Genomic DNA, 26,889 nt, shown 5'->3' on the forward strand with positions numbered 1-26,889 from the left:
AACATAAAAAATATGCTTTTAGCAGAACATTCTAAAATTTTCAACTGAAATGTATGAGAAAAAAAAAGAATTTCCATAGGTCCAAAATAATTTTAAAAACTGAGCAGTTTTCTAAACTTTCATAATAACACAAGAAAACATGTACTTAATGGGCCATTATTTTCTGTAATCGCTCTACTAAAGTAGTAAGTCGGAGATTCCGTTACATGTTTTTGACTTTCTTAGGACTAACTAATGTTTGCAATCCACTAAAAGTGTACGTTACGTAGAACACGTTTAGAGACAATAACTCAGTTTTTAAAATTATTTTGGACCTATGGAAATTCTTTTTTTTTCTCATACATTTCAGTTGAAAATTTTAGAATGTTCTGCTAAAAGCATATTTTTTATGTTTCTAGCAAAAATTTTGTATCTTGCATCAAAGATAGGAAGGTGATTATTTTTTTCAAATATCTGCAACTAATAGGGAATCTGTCAAAAAAAAGAAATCTGAGAAAAGTCAACCCAAAAAAAAGATAAAAAAAAATTAAGCCACTAGGTCATGAAATTTGAAAAAATCACAAAATTAACGATAACTTCTAAACTACGAAAAATCGTAGAACATACATGGGGGTGAAATCGATAGGTCTAGTCCTCACCTATCACCTGCCTTCGGCTTGACACCTTACAAGAAACACCCTGTATACATGGGGGTGATTTAGGTACACCTTGATGTAAGGAATCTAAATTTTTCTTTTAGACCTCACTGTTTCGGCCACCCTGTAGATGGTGCCACTTGGCGAGTGAGGTCCTTTCACTCGCACAAATGAATGGCTATTGTGGGAACAGTCTTTGAGATCGAGTAATGTCAATGACGAGCGGCATATAAACGTTAGACTTAAGAAAGATGCAAGCAAATCACCAATGTTAATAACCTCCAAGAAGCACTTGACCTCGTAAAATAAAAGCAAGATGTGAATCTCTTAACTACTTTATTGCAATATGAACAGATTGTACAGGGGCGGCGTCACTCCATGGCGTCGCCGTACTTATTGGTGTGCGGCGCGGCAGGGCGCGGCGCCGGCCGCGAGATGGGCGGCAGCACGTTTTGGTCCATCCTACACCAAAGACGGAATCAGTTAGGCCCACAGCAGATATGCTACTTTTCTTTTAAATAACTGGAACTGGTCGCGCGACCTGTCATTGGCCTTTGATCGCGCCGGCGAAAGCGATCTGCACGCGTTGCGGTGGTTGATGCTTAAGGCGATCCGATTTTTTTAAGTTGTTTATTTAAAATTTAGTTTGAGAAGCGACTCTAACCGCTAAGAAATTTTAATATGTAATGCTATTTTTAGTATCAGCGATCGGCGACTTAGCCGCTTTTTAGAAACTGAATGCAGCTACCATATTATTATCGCACACTTAAAACCCCCCAATGCGACGATTGAGACGCTTTTTGGAAGCTATCGACACAGCGTTTGAACGTTACTGACTCTGCGCACTAGGCAGCTTGGCTTCTACCTCTCCACCAGCCGAGTGTAGCCGATCCAGTATCGGAGTAGTCGCTAAAACGCGCTATTCCGATACCGCGACCGAACGCATGAAGTCGCGAAATCGTGGTGCTGTATGGATAGAATCTCACGATTTTAATATTGCAACGAACATACAGAGTCGCCAACACTGCAGACCCACGATACCCCTGGCGATACCCCTGGTGGTATCGTGGGTCTCGTCAAAGAACTACACTTCAGACCCACGATACCCCTGGGAGTAAAGTTGGCAAACGAGGACCGGCGCGGGCGCGGCTACGCACAGTGCACATGGCCAGTGCACAGTGTGGAATACCTCTATGAATTCTAAATTGATTTCATTGAACATGCAATAAAAATGTACCTATCTGTCCTAGTATAGTGTACCTTACAAAAGGTGATTTAGCGTCGATATAGTCGCAAAATCGCCGATGCTAAAAGTAGCATGTCTGCTGTGGCCTTTCGTTGCCGTAATCGGCTTTTAGGCGGTCAATTATATAAATTTTAATTTTTGTCACCCAAAGGGCAATAGATCGTGATAATATGCTCTGAGTTTTCCTGCGTAATCGAATAAGAAATGAGATTTGCAGGAAAGCCAAAGTGACGGACATAGCCCGCCAAATTGCTAAAATCTAGTGGAAGTGTGGGTGGGGCACATAGCTCGTAGAGCTGATGGCCGCCGGAGCAGAAAAATTCTTGACCACGGGCCGGCAGACGCAGTGTGGGCAAACCCTCCACTAGGTGGACCGATGGTCTGGGGAAGGTCGCGGGAAGGGCCTGGATGAGGGCAGCGCGCAGGACAGGTCATTGTGAATATCCTAACCAGAGACCCGACTGGTTTTTATTGGGTAGGCCCTTCTGGGAGGAAGAGTCCCACATAACCTTTTGGCCCCCCAGACCTTTGGGTATGCAATTCAGTGCATTTTCCATTCGCATAAAAAGCCTGTCAAGCAGTCGACGTGTTAGGGCTGAAACGAACACATATCACGGCAAGTTGGGATCGTTCGCTACGTACTTGTAGGGGTCCTGGCGCGCGTCGGAGTGCTGGCCGCGGTTCTGGCGGCGCAGGTCGTCGTAGGACAGCGCGGGCCGCGGCGGCGCCAGCGGCGCGGCGCTCGGGCCTGCAACCAACGCCGCGCTCAGTACGGCTAACACGAAAAACTTTCGAGTTCCAATCGTTTGCGTATTCGAATCGCCATCGAAAGATTTATTACGAAAACTACAACAGCGCCCTTGTGAACGGTCGTAAAGTGAACTTAGTATAAGAAATGGTTGCACAAAACTTATTTTGAGAATCAAAATTGTCACATTATCGTTTAATTCGAAGGTTGAGTATCGAATTTTGTCGAATACGGTAACGATTCGAAGACGAAACTTGTTCATGCTAGAGGTACAGAGCCTGATTTGTGTTCAACTACCTAACCTACCTAAATGGCGACGTATTTTTGCGTTATCTTCTTCTTATACAATAGAAAACGGGGTCCAGTACGCGTACGATTCTATAATTTTTATGATATCTACTTCCCCCTACTTCCTCTTTGATTTGGTGACATTGATGAGTAGTGGTAAAAAAAAGAGCTATGAGTACATCCACCACGTGTAACCAATGCATATTATAAAGGGGCCTATAACTATCTGTCTTAGGTGTTAAGAACATTATGTGATATTCTTTCCCTCAAATAAGCTTTACATTAGAACGTGTTAAAATGAGATTTTTACCTCTATGCAACGATCCTTGTTTCACCGCCGTTTTTTTCCTGAAAATGTATTTTGGGGTTTTCGAAAATTCAGACTTCGGTACTCATGCTACGGCTACATTACCTTACCCGCGCTATATGTCTGTGAAAAGGGCAAAGGCTACGTGCATGGGGACAATTCGCTGTGCATACAGTACCCGCTGTGCAAGTCCTAGTCGAATGATATAAAATTAGGCTTTTATAAAAACTTAAAAAGTGTTTTGCTAATGGTATTGCAGCCGTAGCCAGAGACTGCTCGCTCAGCAAAAAAAGTATCAAAGTAAAAATAAAAACTGATTTCTTTTGTAAGTATTTTGTTCTGTGAGCAAGGTGGTAAAGTATCTGACCGAAATTACGCCTTTTCAGAATAACGATTCAACAACAGGGAATAATGTTGCCATAAATTATTATGATAATATGTTTAATAAACTTCTGAGCAGGCCATAAATGGCTGCTGCACTAAGAGAGCGCGGCAATCTCACACATGCGCAAACAATGCTTCTATTTCGCCTCTCAATATCTAGGTTCACTTGTCTTACATCAATTTGAAGCAAGGCTTAGTGACAGTTTACATCAAAGGTCACTAGCGAGCGTGTTAAAAAAATATAGATGAAGATTTTAGTTCCTGAAGCGGATCCGCTAAGAGCACTGTACAATTCGTCCTACATTTAATGTCACTTTTTTACGCAGTCGACATCGAATGCGTTATATGTAAACTCACACGACGCCCCCTGCACATTATGGCCCTTTCCCACGGCAATCCCGCGAAACTAAAAGTCACGTGAGTGTGAATTCCAGATTTGAATGGATTGGTTCAAATCTGGTTGGCGGCACTACAAACGAGATGTTCGTGTAAATGTGCACTTGAGAAATGGGCATCCTGCAAAAACGGTGTCTCCATGGGAAAGGGACCAGTAAAAGCGTGGGCTCGTAAATAAAGTTTAGAGACCTTCGTTGTCGGGGCGGTAGGTGTCGTCGCTGAAGATGGGCCGGTCGGTGTCGAGGTCCAGCGAGCTGCCGGGCCCCGCGTCCGAGTAGATGTCGCCGGGGCTCGCGCCGAACATCGTCGTGGCCTGCCGCGGCTGGCTAGTCCTGCGGACCACATATTAAATATAAATATTCTTAGACATTTTACACTGCGCTTCTAGTCCCAAACTAAGCAAAGCTTGTACTATGGATACTAGACAACGGATATAAACATACTTAAATACTTTTTTTTTGTAAATACATACTTAATATTACATAGAAAACACCCAGTCCAATACAAACAAATATGTTCATGCACACAAATGTTTGTACTGTGCGGGAATCGCACCCGCTACCTCCGGAATAGTAGTCCGTTTCGAACCACTACACCAAACGGCCGACTAATATTAATAGATTTAAGCCTCTAAAAACTTCTGTGGTTCTCGAAATATTCGCAGGCTGTGGAACTTTACTCGTCTCAAAACAGGTTACAAGTCACTAAAGTCAATATTATCCTATCCTACTAATATTTATTAAATGCGAAAGTTTGGATGTCTGGATGTTTGTTACTCTTTCACGCTAAAACTACTGAACGGATTTTGTTGAAATTATACATATGTTATTCTGGGTAAACAATAATAAAACATATTATTGTTTACCCAGAATAACATATAGTTTATAATTTATGACGATATGTGACAAACTAAATTTGACGCGGGTGAAGCCGCGGGCAAAAGCTAGTGATGTCATAAACGAGTCAGTCACCACATTGACTGTTTCTCAGATGGTTGCACGTCAACGCGCCTATATTCTTAGGCCTCATTCAGAGTGGAGGCGCGTGCGCTGGACTTTTGGCGTCTGCGTGATTACAGTTCTGCGCTTTGGCGGGTGAATAATAAACGCGTAACTGACAGACAGACTTTAGATAACTGAACAATACGGCCCTCAGGAACGTCCACGACCACGCCTCCACTCTGAAGAGAACTCACTCGCGTAAAAATATTACATTATGACAATTGACATGATTGCACGTATATGAAGGTACGCGCGTCAGCGGCGCCCGACCATCTGAATTTAGTCTAAACCTGAAAATCTCAACAAACCTCATTCAATAACATAACCCTCCTTCTGGCGCAGTTGGGTAAAAATAGAGCAAATCAAATATCTTAAGTAGGAAAGGGGATGATATTATTTGCTGTGAGAATAAAACAAAAGTTAAAAGTAATTTCATCATACCCCCCAATTTTTCCATCTCTTCTATCCCGCAGCAGCTGTCCGATGTAGCTGCCGGGCAGGGCCATCAGTTTGTCGGCGCATGCTGACTGGTACGAGAGCTTGCCGAGGAAGTAGCCCACCACCACGGCCAGCGTTAATTTGGGGAAGGCACCAAACCTTGGATTTGCTCGGAGATGTCCTGAAACAGTAAAATTACTTACTATGTTAATTGTTTAACAAAACTTGAATGGTAGCTTTAGCTAGTTTAAATGATAGCTATGATTACCCTTGGAAAGAAGTATAAAAGATGCCGGAGAAATATTGATAATGGTGCTGGTTGCGATAGTTGAAAGTTTTTTTTATGCATAACAAGGCTGGAATTTCACAACAATCATACCTGGTGTTAAGTGGGATGCTTTCTAGAAGGTTTATTAATGTATGCAGCAGTTTCCTAGTATGGAGTCGCGGGCACAGCTAGTTTTACTGATAAAATCTATCACAACATTTGGTGTCCACCTAATATGTAGTACTTTTTTCATTATAAACACTTTTTTCCTTATACTACTCCTCTCATTTACCAAATATTTATTGTCTAGGTAGGTACTACATCCACAATTACTTACAAAATATAATTATAAATAGATAAACCCCTAGTTTCGTTAAGCTACATTTTCATGTAGCTACGAGCTTGGGCTTGACCGATAAACATAGAATTTGACTGAAGGGATTGCTAAGGGGGCCACACACCAGTCTCCTCTGTACCGCGGCACTCACCGCTCTGCACGGCGCTCCACGTGCCCAGCCCCAGCAGCGTGCCCAGCGGCAGCGAGCGTTGGAAGAAGCTCTCTCGGTTGCACTCGCCCAGCACGCGCAGCTCGTCCGCCGAGAACTTGTACTGCGCCTACGACACAGCCGTTAGCATCCACCACAACTACACAGACGCTGGACTGAACTTCCACAACAAGTTTTGGTAAGGTTATAATTGGTAAACAAATAAATAGGACATTAACCTCAATGTCTGATAAAATAATGACGTCAGAACTTTTGGGAGGTAATCAATCGTCAATAATTGTTCCAGAACAAAAAGGAAACGTTCATTCAGTCCATAATATCGCCTGCTCTGCAGGAAATCAAAAATTCCAAGCACAACAACGCATAAAAATAACCTTACCGGGTTTACCTGACCGCCGGGGATCGGAACTTGTTGAAGCTGCCCATCCTCCTGGTAACCAAACGCACTCGGCTCATTCATTCTGATCTTACTTCATCAATATCGGTCACAAAAACAGTCTCAGCTCGTAAAAAATATTTATAAACCTCAAGAACCTCAACGATTATGATCAGTCATCTTTTTGACATTGACATTCACTCACATGACGTTATGTAATGACAATTTTCTTTTTTTTGACTAGGTTCGCAACGTGTGAAGATTTTTATCACAGATATCCATAACTGTGATTATTTTCTTTAAAAATAATAATTCAAGACGTCATGGTACTTCTTCTTGTTCTTTTGCAATACACGTCGAGGCCCGTGTCGAGGCCGACTTGATTTGTGCCATTTTCAAGTTTCAAGCGAGTCCAGTTACAAAATGGGACCAAAAGTGGGATGCATGGGACTTGGGTTAATTAAATGATATAATGAAGGATTCACACCCTTCCCACCCTTTGAGTCTCAGTAAAGTTGTGGTGCTTTACTGAGACTTCATAATTATGAACTCATCATCATCATCATCTCAGCCATAGGACGTCCACTGCTGAACATAGGCCTCCCCCAATGCTTTCCATGTTACCCGGTTGGTAGCGGCCTGCGTCCAGCGCTTCCCTGCTACCTTTAAGATGTCGTCAGTCCACCTTGTGGGTGGACGTCACACGCTGCGTTTTCCGGTACCTACGCGGCCTCCACTCCAGAATCTTGCTGCCCCATCGGCCGTCAGTTCTGCGTACTATGTGCCCTGCCCATTGCCACTTCAGCTTGCTAATCCGTCGGGCTATTTCACTCAGCGACCTTAGTTTGTTTACGGATCTCCTCATTTCTGATTAGATCTCGTAAAGAAACACCGAGCATAGCCATCTCTATAGCACGCTGTGTAACTTTGAGCTTCTGTATTTAAGGCTTATAGTGAGAGGCCACGTTTCCGAACCATAAGTCATCACTGGTAACACACATTGGTACACTCTAGTCTTCAGGACTTAAAAGGACTACTTGAGAAAATCCGAAGAATCACGCTGCACTGTTTTGTTTCATTCCCACACTCGTGCACGTTCACGAACACTTACGTAGTGGTTAATAATTCACCATTATTACACATTATTAGTCGTCTAAACGCCAATTTCAGAAAATAAATCAAAACTGCTAACTGCTTCACATTCCCGCCAAGAAATCCCAAATAATAAGTAGGTACCTACTTATCAATTCAAATGATATTAACCGTTAAATAGGTGTAGATAGGTACATTTGCAGTAAAAATTAAAATACCATCGTGATCATACTAGAGAGGAGAGTGGTGTGTTTTAATATTATTAGGGGCCAGGCCCTCCCTGAAAAAGAACCCCAGATACGCCAATTACTTAGGTGAAAGGAAGGACAATGAACACCATGTCAATAACAACGACTTCTTTATTGTATTCAAACAAATCACTAGATTGATGAGGTCAGCGTTTTTTTGGGTCTGGCGGAGGGTTGTTGGCCGCGTGGTACTGCCTCATCAGGTCGCCGAGGCGGCTGCCGCCCGGCAGGTCGCGAAGGCGCGCGTCGCAGTCGGGCGAGTACGACAGCCGGCCCACCACGTGACCCAGCAGCGCTGCCGTAAGCACCTTCGGGAACACGCCAAAGTGCGGGTGCCGAGCCAGGTGCCCTAAAAGAAAACATTCATAGAAGTAAGAAGGAAGGCGGGAACGTCACCAAAACAATCAAACAAAAATCAACCGACAGGTGCTTACTTCTATGAAGGTTTTCGTGGCGTCCCTACCAGTCTTCCTTCAGAGTGTGCAAGGACTCACCTGTTTTTATAGCAGCGTATGTCGCAGTGGCGAATGCCGAGCTGAATGGCACGCAGCGTCTGTAGAAGCTCTCCCTGTCGCATTCCTCCAAAGCTTTGATCTCATCTTGAGTGAATTCATAGTAGCGCTGAAAGAAAAAATTCCAGGCATCAGTGAGTGCAGAGTCGACTTGAGTGTATGAATATTATTGCTTCTTCAGCGACCGCAGCAGTGCTTACTAGCGGGTGCGTCACGTTTCTGATGGGCGGGCAAGTTTTTTTGGTTCGCGACTCCGCGTAGCAGCTACAGTCCTCTTCCTCTTTATCATTGCCTTTTTTTTTCTCGCTCATTACGTCGACGCAAGGTCTGTTACTTTATCATTGTAGACACTGGTAGAAAATGGGGGGCTTTCACACATTATTGAAATTCAAAAAATTGTTGGCACTGGAATTTTCATTGTTTATTTTAGAAACTAGGATGCGGGTTTCATTTTGCTTGATTGATTTTAGATTTTTATGACATTCATGTCAGTCTTACATTTTTTATAATTTTGTGAGTGGACAGATACATCATTTGCAGTTGTATTATTTTTTCAATTACATTTTTATATTGTTCAAATTATCTAGAAAATTCCTATAATTTAACATTATTTTTATAGATAAGAACACGAATTACTTTTTTAATAACTAAATCCACTTCAGCTCTCACTGGCAAGCACACAAGTACCACCTTTATGTTTGAACACACCACGAAAAATGTCAGCAACAATGAAAACAACCTATCAATGTCAAATTCGTAGTCACTGTTGGTCACTGTTCAAGAATTATGTCGCAAAATTGTAACGGAAGATCGCACAGTGAACGTGCTGTTGCTGCGTGTTAGCGAGTGCGTGGCGGGCGCGGTCGCGGAGGAGGCATGGCGCGGGCGCTGCTGGTGGCGCTGGCGTGCGCGGCGTGCGCGGGCGCGGCGGCGCGCTACGGCGACTACTCGGGCGCGCGCATGCCGCAGTACGGCGGCGGCGACTACGACGCGCGCGAGCACGGGCCCGCGCCCGAGCCCGACGACTACCGCGGGCACTCGCCGGATGCGCCCGCCGCGCTCGACTACAAGTACGAGGAAGACCCTTCGAACTCACAGATTGGTACGTTTGACACAACAGCGCTGTTAGACACATCTGACGCTAGTAAAGTACCTATTGTACCTACCTATAACTAAAGTAAGGCTGATTGTGAGCCAGGAGATGTATGTCCTGTTACCTACCATTTTATACGCTATGACTTAGTAAATCTGATAGAAGAATTATTTCAAATATTGTTACAGGTAAAACAGAATCACCACCTGGGAAAGAAGTCGACGAGGCTGAATCTTGGCAGCACCGACCGGCTAGAAGACACAAAAAGAGTCGAGCCGTAGACGACATCCACACGGATCCCGCGGACCGGTTCGATCCCGATGACGATTTCCCCAAACCAAGGTCAAGTAACCGTTTCACAAAACACCACACTCGCCTCAAAAGTCGGAAATTTGAGCGGCACGACGATGAGTTGCCAAAATATTCTGAAAATCACAAAATCAGGAACGACGACAGCGATACTGAAGAGGAGTTACAAATAGATAAAGACTTTCGAAATGATAAGAGAAAAAGCTTTGAGGAAGATCGATATGCTCACAGAGCGGGCGGTGAGAGAGTGGTGCGAAGAAAGCCTAGAGATAGGCAGCTAAAAAAAGAGGATGGTGAAGAATCCGCTAAATCTGACTCTGATGTCGATCGGTGGATGCTTCCAGGGATGGGCCGCGCGCCCGGGCCGGGGCCGCTGAGCGAGCGCCTCATGCGCCGCCGGCCCCCGGACGAGTCCATGCCCGGCCCTCGAGAGCCGTCAGACGAGGACGAACCCATTCTACAAGGAGAAAAGGCCAAGGGGAAGTCTAAGGGCTATGATGACTACAGCGGCGACTACTACGACATGAAGAGAGTAATGAATATTAAGAAAAAATTGCCATCACTGTTGCGACGGACGACAGGTATGAAAGATGTATTATCTATTAAACAACTATTTATTTTTTACTTTCATCTTGTAACTTTCGCATTTTGGTAACGGGTTCGAATCCTGCTTGAAGTAACATAAATGACGAATGGATTTTAATCACGGGCAATTTATTTTGTACCTTTACTTAGTAGATAAGTGGTTCAGTTTTACAAAAACTTACATCTAGACCGACAGGTAAAATTAAAGTAATATTACTTATTAGAGGGTCTTTATAATATTGTGTTTATTGAAAATCTCATCGAATCAGTGACAGACAGTGTGATAGTGCGGTTGCTAACCTGTGGCTTATATTGTGTGCTCAGTGACGGAAGAGAGTCTGAAGCTGTCAACGCGGTCTCTAGAAGACTACTTGTCCAACCGCCGCATATTTTTGCCGCCGTCGCCGGCCAAGCGCACCACCACCGAGCCTCCCCCCACCGAGTCCCACCCCACCTCCACGACAACGACAACAACCGTTACAACCTCATCAACTACAGCTAAAACCGCAAACATCTCTAAAGAAATGTCGTTAGCCGAAAAGTCAAGGTTATCGATTCTGAAGAAGGCGCAACGGAAGGAGAGCATGAACCTGGACACGGCGACGAAGAAGCCGCCGGTGCTGCTGCAGGTGACGCACAAGCTGCCGACGCTGGTGATGGTGGAGCCGCCGTCGTCGGCCGAGCCGTGGATGCGCGCGCAGGCCGTGTTCGCCGACTCGCCCGCGCGCCTGGACCAGGTCAAGCGCCTGATGCGCCACAAGCTGGTGGCCAACGCCAAGAACATCCACGAGCTCACCGACAACTGGGACGACCTCGTGTGCGACTACATCGACATGTCTCTGCTGGACGCGGTCAGCTCGGTGCGCCTTGACCGTGACGCACATTTGTTTACAACTGTACTTTTTCAAGTGATTATCATAATTCGGTAGTGAAAGTGGTTAAGCTCGGCTTTTAACAATATTATGTATTTGTGTGTCATTGTGTTCGTTGTGTAGGTAATGTTTTATGTAATTTGTTTTTTTCTACCTCCATAACTTATTTACTAAATGAAGTATAACACTCAAAGATATTAATACTTTGTTTTATTACTAAAACATTGCAAACTAACAATACAAACTAGAGGTTATAGGTCAGGGATGGCGAACCTTTATGTATCAACGTGCCACTTTTCCGAAAAAAAGGTTTGATGTATTGTAATGTAATCATAGACGTGCCATATAACACCTGATGCTAACAATGAGTGGTATACAGTGTATTTGCCCTCGTCAGTTAGTGCCACGAGGGCAAATACGATAGCCCTAATTAAAAACACATTATTTACTATTTTATTATATTAGTGATTTTTGTGATTGGTGTCGTGCCATTGATTCGCCATCCCTGTACTAGGTCGTGCAGGTGCAAGTGACCGCCCAAAAACAAGTTTTTTTTCTCGATAGGTAAACTAAATACCTAGAATATTTCGGGCGGTCACTTGCACCTGGCCGACATTGTATATACGTAACCTATAGCTGTGCTAGCGATTTCCTACGCGTGAAAAATCCTCTTGGAAGTATGTGAAAATTAAGTAGTTTACGTTTTATCTCAGACCTACTTACTAAAATGATCGGTCAAGCCATTGTGGAGGAGTTTGTGTGACACGAGAATTTCGTTTAAGAAAGATAATAATATTATTATGTACTTATTGCTTTATTTGCTAAATCACACAGAAAATCTTAAATTTATTTATAGTAGGTGTAGGTATACCCACAAATAAAAAAAATCTTTACTTTGACATTAATGTTTTGCCTTAGTAATGGAACCGCAATGGAGCACGGCAACAAACGTCGCTGAGCGTGAGCTGACCGCGCTGCTCGGGGCCAGGCGTCAGCGCAAAGATGCGGGTGTCCCCGGCGTCCCCGGCGTCCCAGGCGTCCCCGCCGTTCCCGACGTCCCCGGCAGCCCCACCACGCGCTTGCCCCCCACCTTCCCCGCTCACGCCCTGTCCCCCGCGCTCAACCACCAGTGGGACGCTTTCATCGCGGCCAACTCCGCTACACAACACCGCTTTTCAACGTGTCTAATTTTATTAGTATTAATAAACTATTTAGAAAGATATAGTTCGATATTTTGTTATATTAAGCAATTGTTTTTAAAAAAAGCTAAGTGCCTACTCTGATTATGAATGGTGTTTTATTTGACACAATTTTCTTGGGCGTCAAAACAGTTAAGATCTTGTTTAATTAGCAGAACTTAGGTACTTCACTGTCATTCATCTCTAAATGTGCTAGGTATATACAATACTAGAATCAAGACGGTCTTTCACAAGAGTACTAAGCTTTGTATCTACCGAATAGGTAGGTGCAGTACTCAGATCATAGAAGGGGTGCAGTAGTTACAGGTTAGCGGAAAACAGCGAGGAGCGAGCAGGGAGTTGCAGTTTTCTAGATTTTTTAATAAGTTCTGCTCGGTCCGATCGACGTGAATGTCACATTATTTTTACTTGATTTTTCATTTTAATTTTTTTTTTGTTCAAAATGTAGGTACCCCCCAACATTTCATACCGGGTCGTCTACCTACTTGCATAGACACCCACGTAAGACAGGCAAAGAAACAATTTGGCATATTTTGATGCTATGGTATCCGAAGATAGTTATGATAGTATGGGGCAAATGGCAATAGCACAGACGCTCCCTCACTCACTATTAAAAAAAAACCGTATAATAGTAAATATCAAGCACAGAGATAAGCCCTTGCCTTGTGTGTATCTATATTAAATATTTGTAATTTTGTCTGTTCCCACTGAGTTTTTTACAAAACGTGAAGTCGCACATACGTATGTACACAATAATCATTTAAGAAATAAAAAATGAAATTAAATAAATTAATGTTACCCACCATCCGCCTAAAGGCAACTAAGTATGAAAACTATACCCACGGCTTACAGAAACAAAATTGGTTTGGATGTTTAGATTAAACGTCAATAGTTTACGAATATACATAGGATTATTGTCTGGGGATCTCGCCAGCCACTGCATCATGGGTATAAATCCAAATGGTTTAGATATGCCTGTACTGAGCGAGCTCTGTGAGAACGAGCATTATCGTGAAAACTAAAGGAGTCCCCAATAAATGGAGTAAATGGCACATAATGTTCTTCTAAAATGTTCCTAGTGTACCATTCAGAAGTCATGTGTTCTCCATCGACCACCACTCCCAAACATAAATCCCTCCCCAAACCAGAATTAAGCTACCGCCATATACCACGACATTTTCGAAATTAAGACTAAATGTTACGTTCTCTTTGTGTCTTCATATTCGCTATCTTCCATCGATCTGGTTTAAGACAAGAGAACTCTGCACTCATCAGTGAAGATTATAAATACATAAAATATAATTTATAACAAGTCAAAATAATTATTAATTGAAGTTTAATTGGCGCCCAACGTGGTGCGTTATTTTTTATATTATCGAAATAATACCTATATTATCAAGCAATCGCAAATGAGTCACAACAGTGCTTAATTGCCTTTTATTAAATTCTATTCTAAAACTAAAGTCATAAATACACATTTAACATACTAGCGACTAGCGACCCGCCTCGGCTACGCACTGGTGCTAAGTATACATATTAATTAAATAAATATTATAAACCTTCCTCTTGAATCACTCTTAAAAAAATGTGGTGGGTGCCTTAATATTATTAAAACTATTATTATTCATTACATAGCCCACTACTCACTATCGTGTGCGTGTATAAATAGGTAATTTACACTTGTGAAGATAACGCCTGATCAAAACACGATTTGATTGTTTTTATTTTGGTTCTAATCGCTCTAATCTCCTCACAGAGGTCGTGCCCACCGCAGGTTCCTCCTGCCGAACACGTGATTTAGTGGAAAATTTGAGTGCGCCATCTAGTTGATGAAGCGCGAAGTCGGTGCTCGTCGCATGCTTTCTGTAAAAGCGATAAGCGCGCTAGAGGGCGCCGGGCGCGCGGATTGATTGCGGCGCGAGACGGGCGAGGGCGGGAGACGAGAGCCGCAGCGAGCGACTGCGGCCGCCAGTGTTCCATTATTTATTCGCCGCGCGAGCCGCGGGCCGGAGGTCGTGGTGTGTGCGGGGCCGGCGCGTCTCCCGTCCCCTGTGTTGTATCGAGTCTCTCCCGAGTGTTGCAAGTGACTATTATGAGTGACAGGGACAGGTCGTCGCCCTCCCTCACGGATACGCCGCTGAAGACGTACATAGGCCGACACGACGACGACTACCCCCTCATAAACGGAAACGGTGAGTGTCAGGTTGATACTTGGCGAGTTCGAGGGTTCGGTGTGGCGCGCACCGCGACCGATATAGTGCTAGCGCGTGCGGCGGTCACGCGCTCGGGCGCGCGCCGGCACTAGGTCAGCGGGCACGCCGCGCGCGCAGCACGAGCCCGCGCGCCCGCCCGGCGTGCCCGCTCAGCCGGCAGCGGGCGCGCTGCGGGCCGATCACTTTGCCGCATTGAAGCTGCGGCTTCGATCGACCCGCCGCCGGTAGCCCCTTCCCGAAATCTGTACTATACACGTATGCGTATATTCTTAACGAAAGCGGAAGCTATCTTTAGAGATTCTGATGAAAATGACTCGGCTGAGACCTGAGAGGCGATCGGACACGGTGCGGTCTCCAGCCATCGCGGATCGATATGGGTGACCTCAGGCCTGATGCTGAAACCTCTTGGGGTTTAAGAAAGACACCGGGGCTCAATGGACACTTCCGTAATCCAACCCCTGCGATTTTACTCTCGTTAACGTGAATGAGCGGCTTAAACCGGTCGTACATTACCTACTTTAGGCGAATAATGATTGTTCGGGTTAGAACCTAATGTTTTGTCCATAATTCAATTAACAACGTCGAATACGCGTCCGTTGTGAGATCCAAAGAACAAGCAAATAATTGAATAATGTTTATCTGAAGCAGCTCCACTAACCTACTAAACTCGAGTCTGCGCTGATACTGCCTGATTGTATTTCGTAATTTTGGTAACGTCTTATACATTTGATAAGTGTCAAGTCAATGTTAATGTGCAAAATCGCAATTAGGTGCGGCAATTGCTGTCAACAACTATTGTTGTTTGTTGCGCGTTAACGACGAACGAATTGATTGGCAGGAAAATTTCAACAAACCTTTGCCCCGTGGTGCGTCGAAGCGCACGAGCAGCGCCTGCAGCCGGAACTCCACAGTTGCATTCAGTTTCATCCGTCCTCGAATAGGAACACAACACGCTTCCCAACCACCTACCTAACAACATATTTTTCTTGTATTGAAAAGTAAACATAGTTACACTAATGACGTATCTACATATTAATATTACAACAATAATGTCTTTTAACGCGACTCTAGACTCTGCGGTATCAGTTTTTTTATACTTATTGCGTCAATTTGAAGACGAGACACTGGAGGTCAAAACATCATTGTGCAAATAGGTACGATAGTTTTGTAAAGAACTTAGTGTAACTCGTTGAATATTTTAGAACTCACAAAAATATAAACAAAGTTAAAGTAGTAGGCACAGATAGCTTGAATCAAACAGCATGATTGGAACATAAATACTTGTAGATAGACGGAAAAGAAAAATGTATTCTGCAGATCCTATAGATAATTTGCGGATAATATTATTTGGCTTTGAGGAGGGTATCGAAATAAAAAACAAATTCGGCTCCCGAGAGACATTAATGAAAGCAGAGGTAGCTAATGTAATCATTTCACATTTTTATCTCTCCGCTGGCACGTTTATTTTTCTCGAATTACGTTTTAAAATATCCGACTGATTTTATGATATCGAAGCTCGTAATAATGATCGAGTGGACTTCTCGCCGATTGTTCGTTAGTAAGGAAGGGTTAGTTCAAAGGCGTACACTTACTGCACCACTTATTGTTTTCCCAAACAACGCATTGGATGTAAGTTGGTAACTTGGGCATGTGTGGGTTGTTAGAGCCTTGAAACCCATGATTCGGTTCAGTCGTCTTCATCTGAGTTACATCAATTGGTTATTAGTATGAATGTGCAACAATGGTATCGATAATTTTTAAATAAGCCTTGCTATGCAATCAAAAACAGTTTCCTACCTACGTACACGACGAGTACCCCGGGCGGGGTAAACTGTCTTCGGGAATTCGAGGCCAGTCCTTTGAAGGTTAGCGGTAACCTGGCTCTTCATTCATCCGATATTATATTGTTCTTGTTGAGTCAAACGAGTCACTTGCCGTCCTCCTAGCACATTGTGGTCATGAAGGCGAATGGACAAAGCGGACCGCGCAGAAACTTATGGCCGCAACTCAGACTTGCTTCTGGGAGCTGTCCGGCTCCGCGACTCCGCGGTGAACTCGCTCCGGCGATTTATTAGCTACACGATACGCTACTTCAGTAGCCTGCTGAGTGTGTAGTTAACTTTGCTAACAGTCGCTATTTTGTAAAACAGCGTTTGATTTGTTATTTCATGCTTTCGTTCTTATGTCTATTGCTTCAGTAAGTTTCTCATACAAATCAACAAATTACTTATCATTAAGCTTAAATTGAGTCCTAATATATGTGGTTTATTTCTTGGCGCCTTGACGACTTCATTCTTCATAGTATTCTTCTGCGATGTTTGGTCCAATAAAATGTGTAAACAGGCGCTGATAACATTTTTACAAATGATTAGATTATGAGTTTTGATGCGTAATTTTGTCATCGTACTTTTACGTATTACGAGAAAAATATATAGGTAATTATGGATTCCTTGGGGCACGAGGAGCAGCAACATACGTGCTTCAAATTGGAATCGTTGCAATTCTCCTTCGGTTCATCGACCCCGAGACTTGGCGTAGTCCCGAGTCGAAACCCAATAAACAGCCTTTGTTATTTTTTGTCAAACCGATTGGCAACACAAACATTTCGCATCCGCAAAAGTTCATGCGCCCTGATTTGATGGAAGATCAAAACCGATTCACCGCGCTATTGCCGAGGGCATTTTAAAATCTGCCTATTTTTACTTCAACGCGACGTTCCGAATTTTTGGTGTCACGGGTGTCACGCAGAGGGTTTTTAATGTAGATTTATGAAAATGAGAAGCAGTGCTGAATATATTAGCTACTTATAGCTGCATTGTATTTTGAATAGAAAATTACATTATGGTGGGCCCGTCGCAGCGTAATCAGTTGCCTTGTGTACTAAATAATTATCTGCCGTTATCACGGGAGCCTTATTGATTGTCACGACGGTTGATAACAGTGACTTATGATTAGTAATTGTGTCGAGAAAGAATGTGATAGCAGGTGAAGTTTTGGCGGTTGAGATTGTTGCTGTCTGCATAGATAATTATGGTATACTGGTAGCTAGAAAATTCTATTAGATCTTATTCCAAATTACTTATGAATAGATTCTTGACGACCTTTACAAATGAGCTATTAACGTGTTACATTGATACTGAGAGAAATGGAATAGTTAATCTACTGAAGTGAATGATCTGTCTATCAATCATGGCACATTCAAGATGCACAAAAGCAGTTGCCAGCAAAGGCATTGGCCCAATGATTAAATACCACACAAGCTCGTGGCTTGAATTTCGATTGCCAATTAGGTATTCAGGTAGCGGATCATCATGACGAAGGTAATGGAGACACTTGAGGTATTTAGGTACACACGTGGGTACTCTTCTAGAAGAAAGTTTTATCAAGAATGGTGATTTAATTATCGAATTACAATTATATTATTAATTGGTCGTGGTGAATTTGCCTTGGTTATGGAATTGGAATTTATTGGAAACCCAATCGAGAAAGATCAGTCGAGCTGCATATTGGACGGCGGCACATTCCCCCGCGCTGGCAGCGTCGCTGGTCGCTGGCACGGGGCGAGGGCGATGCTCAATTTAACATCAATCGCCTGCGGCAGAATGAGCCATTCAGTCGCCGCAACTTTCCTCATTCAGCGCCGCATTTGATGCTCCTCTCAAATATGGGACATCTGCAGTGCACAAACAAACAGCGGAGGTAATCGAACACATGGGTATAGTCAAGGTCATCATAAGTCAGTTTAAATTCTGTTCCTGTTGCAGCAATACATTATTTCATAGGTGAATTCAAAGTCACTTTTATTCCATTCGATCGGTTTTTAATTATTAAAACCATTTAATGCAACACCAAACATTTAGTCGAAGGTTTTATTGTCTAACTAATGGTGGATTGTTCCTCGGTTATTACTCTAACGGTCGGTTAGGCCTACTGTTTCAGTAATCGTTCCGAGAGTTGATTTTTGTGAATCGATTGGTAGCGGCCAAAGGCTTTGTGCCGCGATATTTCTCAGTAACTATGCCATTGTTTACGTTCTTATTCCTTATTAAATCAGAAGCTGAAGATGTGTAGGATATAAACTACAAATCTAATTTACTATTTGTACTTCATCAGAGTATGTACCTACCTATCAAGTTTTTTATAAACTTTTCATTTGCTTTTCATTGAATGCCAGATTTTTTAATAACTTCAAATATGCACTCTTATATTCCACTTCTGCAGTTTCCGACTCTCTCTTCAAACTATGAAGATTATATTCCGGAATACTGAATTTCGGTGAAATGTGTCCATTCCGGAAATTGACGCAGCGGTCCTCCAGACTTGCACGAGTCCTGCTGCGAGGCGCACGGCTCCGCACCACAGCCGCCTTGTCAACGGCGGCTCCGGCGAGGTAACCTTGGGAATATTAGTTAGGTATTTTTTACTTGTTCCGAAGATACCGCGGCGCTTCACCTTGAGGGTATTTTTAGTTGTTTTGGATTGATTGTTGGTATTATAAGAAAGTTTAGTGTGTAACTCATTAGTAGAGTTCATAGATGATTATGATTTCAAGCTGATTTGAAATGCTTTTTTATATCATCACTGAGTGTCTGATTAATAAATGTCCTACATTCAAAATACATTTATTACACCCTGAAAATTGAAACTGAAAATCTTGAAAGAAAGAAAGAAAAAATATTTATTTGGTATCAAAGAAATTCTGTTATTGATAAAATGATCAGACATCTACAGGTGTTAAATGATCAATGAGTCGTTTTGTTACGAAACTAACGTAATACTGATAGATACGGCGACATGCGCACGAGTGTCGAGCAAGGCGCGCACGCAGACTGTGGAGAATCAATTATCTCGAGCATTTTTCACGCCTTCCGCTCTTCTGGGTAATGTCTGAGGAATATGAAGCGGCGACGGCCTCGTGCGAACCGGCGCCTGCGCCGATTATATGGTGTTGGAATCATCAATACAAGCTAATGAATTCATGACCAGGTCAAAATACGTCACGGCTTGCAGACAACAGCTAATAAGATACAAGATAATATGAATACTATTAGTATTGCCTTTGTAACTATCAATTTAATTTTCTTTTAATTCCAACACCAAAGCCTTCCACTTGCCAATAGCACTTGAGAAAATGCAAATTAGTGAAAGATTTACATCCAATGCTATGAAGCTATACAAATCACATTATACTACTTATAGTTTCTAAAGGTGCTTCGTAACCAGATTTCAAGGAGTTATGAAAACAGAACCCAAACCATGTGTTCGAACTAAGAATAAGATTAAAAGGCCTAGTTTACCGTTTCAATAAAAGTTGGCTTAATCGAGCTCAGGCGACAATAAGACTTGATTGATCCGTTTATCCCGACGAGCAGATGGCGGCCAGTGCAGGCGCTTCAAACCGGCTCCCGAGCAGGCCCGCCTGAGGAGCAGCGGCCTGATAGGATTTGGATCAATTTATTTATTTATTTATTCAGGAATAGAACGGTATTACCAATTACAATATTCAAACAAGACATAACAAAGTTCAGAATAACATTTAAGTACTTATAAACAATATAGTACTGCATAGATAACAGCCAAGCGTTGCAGGGTTTAATAATAATGACATTATATTAAATTATCAGTGCTGAGCCAAAAGCGCAAACGCAATCAATGTATGATTGCTCTTTGAACCGATTACTCTAATGATTGATTGATGCCATCAGCACTTAAGACACACATTCAAGCAGTTAATGGCATTTAAACGTAACGCTTCCGAGGACGCTAAAATGGAAGAAACTTGGATCTCCTCAACCGTAAGGTCTTTTTTGTTTTCTCATATGAATTGGTGAAGAAATCAACTTGTGTTAGTTTCTTCGTCGATCGAGTCGACTCCAATCGAAGGGTGATTTCTTAGTCGATGGTGCCACATCCGCACACGTCTGAAAGTAGGTTTGTAACAGCCCACTCGTTAGCCCAGAAGTTAGTTAGTCAGATGTGTTGCCTGTTGTTGATGGGCTGCGAGGGTCTGCGCGGGACGTGTCCTGTAGTTGCACCCGGCGCTGGAAATGTCCGCCGCAGAGTTGGAGAACTTATTGAATACTAAAAACCATGTTTGGTGAACATAGGTTATTAGTAGCTTCAATTTGCAACTTCCACGGTGTTCCTGTAAGCACTGGTTCTGGTTTACCTACTCGAAGTTTATAAGTGTACCTATCATAGGTAATATATAAGATTTCAACTAGGTATGTCGGAAAAATAAGGTGGTAAACTTTATCGTAATTTTATTTCTCATCAAGCCTCATTTTCAACAAGCTTCTTTGATCGAGTGAAACAGCCCAAGATTTAATCTCAATCTTCAAAGACGGCGTTACGCTTTTTTTAATCACGCAATCTAAATTGTGTCAAATCATCTAGTTTGATTATCTACTCAGTATTTTTTTTATATTCATTGGATAGGTGTACTCGTAGATTAATTGGCCAATGAAAATAACAAGCGTTACACTGAACACAACAATAACAGCGGAAGTCGCTCATGAGTTCGGACGCTGCTGCGCAAATTGTTTCTACATATTCAACTCTATGTGACTCTCTCACACTCTGTAATGCTGGTACGAGGGAACGAGACAGTTACTTAGAGCAGACATGGTAATAATTTTGTAGAGTAAGCCCTCTGTTTACGCCGTCATTTAGCAAATTGCATCCGTGTAATGACGAGCGCACCGGACAATGCAGTCGGCCCGTGCATTGCGACACACCTCAGATCATAGAAAGAGAATAGATATGAAGTCGCGCGTAACTACAACGAGAACCAGTGTCCCCACATTTCCCCCACCACAGCTCCCACACACACATTCAACTGTGTAAAAACAAAGCGACTGAGAGTCTACGACAACATGTGCAACCGGCTTAAAAGTGCTGTGATTGGCCAGAAGGCGTGCCTTATGGCCAATCAATGGCCGCGTGACGTGACGCACACTTTGAAAAAAGCAATTAGAGAGAAGAAAGATAAAATGGAGTCGATAAGATATCGATACTTTAAATCCTGGGGGCAAGGCTCGAAATTGGTTTAAAAAATGCTTGTATGAAAACCTTTTTATTATTATACGTTATTATTATGTTCTTTAACGATTTTTGCATAAAGGAGTCAGTTCCATTTTGTATGGACGAAAAACTCAGAATCAATTATTGGGACTAAATGAAGTTACCTTATATTAATTTACCCCAACCAAAGCTCAATGTCGTTATCGATGGAGTATAGAAGTTATAGACTGACAAAGTTTGTATGAAAAGTCATGGGTTAAGTAGGTACTTGCGATTTTTACCAGTATTTACAATATTGGTAATATATTATTATTTACTTTAATAATAATAACAGGATCACTGTAATTATTATTAACTACTATCGCGCATTAACTTTTTAATTATGGCGAAATTCGTACCGCCTATGTTTATCAAAAATAATGCCTATATTAGGCTTTCAACTAGCTCTTATAGTAATTACATAGTTGACAGTTACTAATCCCTTCTACTATTGTTATTGTTTTTGTAAAAACTTAAAAATCGCAAGCAACTCATGATTTTTTCATTCAAAATTAGAAAATAGAAAATAATAATTTACTTCTATTTATCGATAATAGGAAACCGTATTAGAACACGAGCCCTGCACTATGTTACGACCGGCACATGCGGCCGTACTGTGTATTTTCACGCGTCAGTGGATATCGGAAGAAATAAAATACATTGCGCAGTAGTTACGCATGACATAAAGTGGTTGCTAACTAAATCGTCAATGTACAACGTGTTTGAATTTTTATCACCACTAATTTCGATATCGCAGTAAATGTCACGGCACTGAATTCGTTCGTAAAAATGTTTTGTTTTTTTTATTTATAAGCAAAATACCAATGGATTTGCAATACTTACATGTGGTAAATGACTTCATTGTTCCTGTAGTTCTTCGTTTCACTTATGTTATTGCACGTTACGACGCATTATCCAACAATATCGGAGAACATTTCCTCAGTACGACTGAATCGCGACTAACCTGGCGTCGCGGGCGATGTTCGTTTCTGGGCATATCGCGGAGACACGCGCCACGCCCCCGTTTCACATCTATTCCCTTCTATGATCTGAGGACACACCCTTGCGACACTTCAACGATTTGGTAACTCATTGAAAACAACCAAACATATTCCGTTGATTAATAGAACTCTTCTCTTCTCGCACTTACCTAGTTGCTCTATTAGTTCCTACACGCTGCGCTGAGATAGTTAGAATACCTATTTATTTTATTTAAAGTCGGCAAGCCCTGCATACCTCAGCAGCAAGACGCAGCGACACACATTTTTCGTTTCGAGATTGATTGTAAATTTGTAACTAAGGCTATCAGGTTTCTGAACATAAAATGGCGTTCGTTCACCATTCGTATGAGATGGAAATAAATCTTTGACTGCCGCTGCCCTGCGGCTCCGCTCGTCCATGCTCTGTTCTGGCCTCGTTTCGGTCGAAACGCTTTTAAACGATTCTGCCCGTTCCTTTAAATAGACCAATGTTCTCTCTCCTGCCAGCTATTCGGATTCTTTGAGGCGAAAATGAAAATATTTTGATAGACAATATCTGCCCAAGCGCATTGCTGTCTGAATGCGCGTTCAATTAATATTTGCGGTCGGAATACTGACTGTATTTGAAATAATACTTTCAGTTGGCGTTAATTAACATCTGTTTCTTGCTATTTAACTTGCTTATGTTAGTTTAGTGTACACAATAGTTTACTATCGAGGTAGGTAGGTAGGATGCATTGGAAAAGTCGCGGACCCCCACTTGAGTGGCTGAAAATCGGACAAATCAAATACAATTGATTTTTAGAAAATGGCTCGAGAATTTTGTTCGGGTCCTGCTTTCCTTAGATTATAATTAGATTGTGTGAAGTTAAGAGATCGAGTTGTGGCATAAATGGAATAGAACCTATTGATAAAATAATAATTAGCAATCTTAAGGAACATAAAACATTGTGTCTTCGATTAACACATTACAAAAAGAAGCAATAAGAGCCATTTTATGAGTTAGTTTGTTAAAAGTTATTTTATAAAATATGCATAAGTATTACGAGTACTCTGAAAATCACATTGTAATATATACAGGGTGGCCCAGAAAGAAATGCACTTTTAAAAGTACAAGAAATTATATTAAAATAGTTCAGTACAGTTCGCAGGTAGTCTTTAAACAGAGGTGTCAATACTGAAACACCCAGTAAACTGGTTTATATCGTAATTTCCTCTTATCAATCTTGCAAAGTTAAATAAGGTTTTATACAAGAAAATGTCGTAACAGTGGAAAGTTGTAATCGAGTAATTATGAGCCGCCGCGTGGCTGCGCCGGCGACCCATGGCTTTGATCGCGCGCTGAAGGCGCCGGATATTGGAAGCTCGGTGCAGGCCCGCAACGAGCGGGTGTCGGGCACCAGGTTAGCTAGCGCCTGCGTCATACAATATTCAGTCGCCGCGACGCCTTCTGGAGCTCCGTCAAAAGCAAACAACCTAACGTGTCAACCGAGCGTTTAATATGTACGTACAGCGCCTAATCTGAGGTTGGTCACGCTTGCCCTTGAAACTTTCAGATAAAACTTTCCACAATTATTATTAAACTTAAATCAATATTGAGCTTATGCAGGGCCTAAGTTAACGTTTGCATTATTGCAGGTTGCAAGGCACCTATTTTTAAAAGCATAAATCTTCGAGTATTCTTATAATTTAATCCAACTTTCGAGAATTATCCCGCGGCGCATAACTCGTGATTAGGAATACCTAGTTCAGAATAAATTTCCGATTTTCATAAGCGGGCATGTACCTATTTCGTTCTTCAGATCACGAATTAAAAACTATTAATTTCTGGTCAACGTTCCGGCTTGATAGAGTCTCCTCGTGGTGGGTAATCGTTTAGCCATACTTAACAAATATAACATTCTCATAAGAGTATCAATAAAAAATCCATAGTCAAATTGAATTTGTAAGATAAGTATTTGGTCACTCACGTACAGATGAAAGACCTTCGAGGCAGATATTATGTTTAAAATGTGCACAAAACTTGTTTATAAGGCAAAGTAAACAGCATATAATACAAACAAAGTAGTAGAGACACAAAGGAAAGTTTTCCACACTTATGCTTGCACCTCAACACATTCTCTAGAAATAAACTTTTCTGTTATCCTTTTAAACTCGGCAACTTATCGCGGAAAACATCTTTGTTGTCTTAAGAGGCTTATTCAGCGACAAGATTGAAGTGGAGAGGTGGGTGACAATGTTTTACATTGTGGATTTAAGTAGAGTCAGACCACACTGCACCATTAGTTAAGGTGTCTATTTTCTACTGAAATTCAAATAGTATGCTAAGTGCAATGACGTTATTGAAGTTTCAAGGCTTAAACCTACTTACATAAAATTGTTGTCTCAATAAAATTACCAGCACGAGAGTGATCTGAGACTCGGATTCGGAGAGCAAAATAACTGGTTAATACGTGCTTTTATATGACTCATTCATTAAAATGTCCCAGTTCCATATTACCAGTTTCGTCAGAGCCAGTCCAGGTCCCAGTGGCAATAGCCAGTAATAAATCTCTACTGTGTAGTCCGTCAACTGGATGATTCCGGGCACATGCGAGTGCTCGCGGCACTTCGGCACCACGTGACGTCGTCCGCGTCACGCCGCGTCATTTTACTGTCGCAAGGAGCGCGTGCGCAAGGCCGCGGCACCTGCCCCCCTCTCCCCTCACCTGCCCTCCTCTGCGACGTAATTCATCACTGCTTGCACGCACAGTTTCAGTATCAGTGCCGCATGAAATTGTCTGGTTGAGTGCTGAGAATGCCGAGATTGGAATTTGGTCAAATATCCCGGAGAGTTGCGAACTATGTAGTTTTTAAAATCACTATTTAGTATAGATAGTACAAGAGTTTTATTTTCATAACGCGAAAGTTTAAAATCTTATAGGTATTATAGTTACAAAAGTAATTTGTAAAAAGGGCGGACGTTTTTATAAGAACATAATACCTACCTGTGTATAGAACATGAAGATGAGGGATTAGGTTTATCTCAGTATTTATCGGCAAATACGAGTACTGAGCAGCTTATTTAACATTTCTGGAATTAAAAAAATAAATCGCCTCAAGACATCTGAAACACCAAGTGTAATTAAGTCTAAGGTACTCTCGAGGGCCCCATAGTGAGAGGCCATTGTTTGCGAGCATTCATTTCGTGAAAGCGTTTCACTACATTTTCCTAGCGAAGAATTTATTTTAGTTTTGTGAGTCTTTTTTTTATCTAGAGCAGCAATGTTTTGGTACCATTAGATGCTCACGGCGCGGAGACAAAGATCTTAGACATTAGACAATCCTTTGACGAGAAACAGGTTTCAACTGCTTGTATTCGTGCATTCTCAGGCCTCGTATGAGTTTTTTTAAGTCTTTCTTAGTGAAGGATAATTTAAATGTAGTCATCCGATGCGGGAAAAAAATAAAACATGATGCTGTTTTAACGTTTTTAAAACTGGCAAGAAGATTCATATTTTTTACGTGTAATGAAATACAGGCTAAAGACGTCCAGATAACCTGAATTGTTGGAAAATGGTTACAGATTGAAAGTTGGAATAGGAAAATGGTTCCTATTCCAACTTTCACTCTGTAGGAAATCGCCGGAAGCAACAGCACGTCTTGTTTAACAGCATTTTGCGTGTTTTAATATTCCACAATATCACAAACTAGATTTCTCTTTGCGTTGAATATAATTGGTGTCATAACTGGGATCGCCTCGAAGGCTTCCCGCGCCGGGCCCGGGCAGGCCGTCCTCCGCGCAAACACAATTTGCTAAGCGTCTAAACTTCCAAGCGGCCAACGCAAACATCGAGAGCTCCGGAATAACCAACACCACTCAGTTTGTGCCGCGGTTTGCCTTGCCATCTTGTTGATGTGTGTAGGACTACAACCAAAATGCTACATTTACCTTTTCTCTCTTAGATACATTATTTTAACACACCGCAATGACAGGCTTACAATTATTAATTTACTTACACTATGAACATATTGGAGCTGATGACGCTATGTTGCCATGCCTCATCTTGGAGTCTGGGATCCCCAGGGTATGGAGTCGTGATTACATTTCAATCAAGCAAAATGGACTTAAAAACCTAGAGCAACAATTTA

At 42.1% G+C, this 26,889-nt stretch overlaps 4 protein-coding genes across 6 annotated transcripts in view; 2 read left to right on the top strand and 2 right to left on the bottom strand.

Annotated features, from left to right (window-relative positions):
* Positions 1 to 954: 954 nt before the first annotated feature.
* LOC114363050 (OCIA domain-containing protein 1-like) lies at positions 955 to 6,807 on the bottom strand. 2 transcript variants are annotated; one of them, XM_028318655.1, is made up of 6 exons: positions 6,606 to 6,807; positions 6,200 to 6,326; positions 5,447 to 5,624; positions 4,194 to 4,336; positions 2,524 to 2,629; positions 955 to 1,097 (listed from the first exon to the last, which is right to left on the bottom strand). In XM_028318655.1, the coding sequence occupies exons 1-6, from the start codon at positions 6,675 to 6,677 to the stop codon at positions 1,007 to 1,009; spliced, it is 717 nt and encodes a 238-aa protein (XP_028174456.1). In that variant the 5' UTR covers positions 6,678 to 6,807; the 3' UTR covers positions 955 to 1,006. The 2 variants fall into 2 exon arrangements, with proteins under 2 accessions (XP_028174456.1, XP_028174455.1); XM_028318654.1 differs by having other exon boundaries at positions 6,597 to 6,805.
* A 1,081-nt stretch (positions 6,808 to 7,888) lies between these two features.
* LOC114363051 (OCIA domain-containing protein 1-like) lies at positions 7,889 to 9,010 on the bottom strand. Its single transcript, XM_028318656.1, has 3 exons — positions 8,646 to 9,010; positions 8,428 to 8,554; positions 7,889 to 8,282 (listed from the first exon to the last, which is right to left on the bottom strand). Exons 1-3 carry the CDS (start codon positions 8,754 to 8,756, stop codon positions 8,080 to 8,082), a joined length of 441 nt encoding a protein of 146 aa, XP_028174457.1. The 5' UTR covers positions 8,757 to 9,010; the 3' UTR covers positions 7,889 to 8,079.
* Positions 9,011 to 9,321: 311 nt separating this feature from the next.
* LOC114363049 (DNA ligase 1) lies at positions 9,322 to 11,375 on the top strand. The gene is made up of 3 exons (XM_028318653.1): positions 9,322 to 9,547; positions 9,727 to 10,428; positions 10,757 to 11,375. Exons 1-3 carry the CDS (start codon positions 9,322 to 9,324, stop codon positions 11,359 to 11,361), a joined length of 1,533 nt encoding a protein of 510 aa, XP_028174454.1. The 3' UTR covers positions 11,362 to 11,375.
* Positions 11,376 to 14,420: 3,045 nt separating this feature from the next.
* Positions 14,421 to 26,889, top strand: part of Pdp1 (PAR bZIP family member Pdp1) — a 158,072-nt gene continuing 145,603 nt past the window's right edge. Inside the window, exon 1 of one of the 2 annotated variants that reach the window (XM_028318650.1) lies at positions 14,421 to 14,695. In XM_028318650.1, coding sequence (XP_028174451.1) covers positions 14,596 to 14,695 — 100 coding nt within the window. In that variant the 5' untranslated portion in view covers positions 14,421 to 14,595. The remainder of the gene's footprint in view (positions 14,696 to 26,889) is intronic. The other variant, XM_028318651.1, reaches the window with a different exon arrangement.

This window comes from Ostrinia furnacalis, unplaced genomic scaffold (genome assembly GCF_004193835.3).
Source record: "Ostrinia furnacalis isolate ACB-3 unplaced genomic scaffold, ASM419383v2 OfSCF6946, whole genome shotgun sequence".
Lineage (NCBI taxonomy): Eukaryota > Metazoa > Arthropoda > Insecta > Lepidoptera > Crambidae > Ostrinia > Ostrinia furnacalis.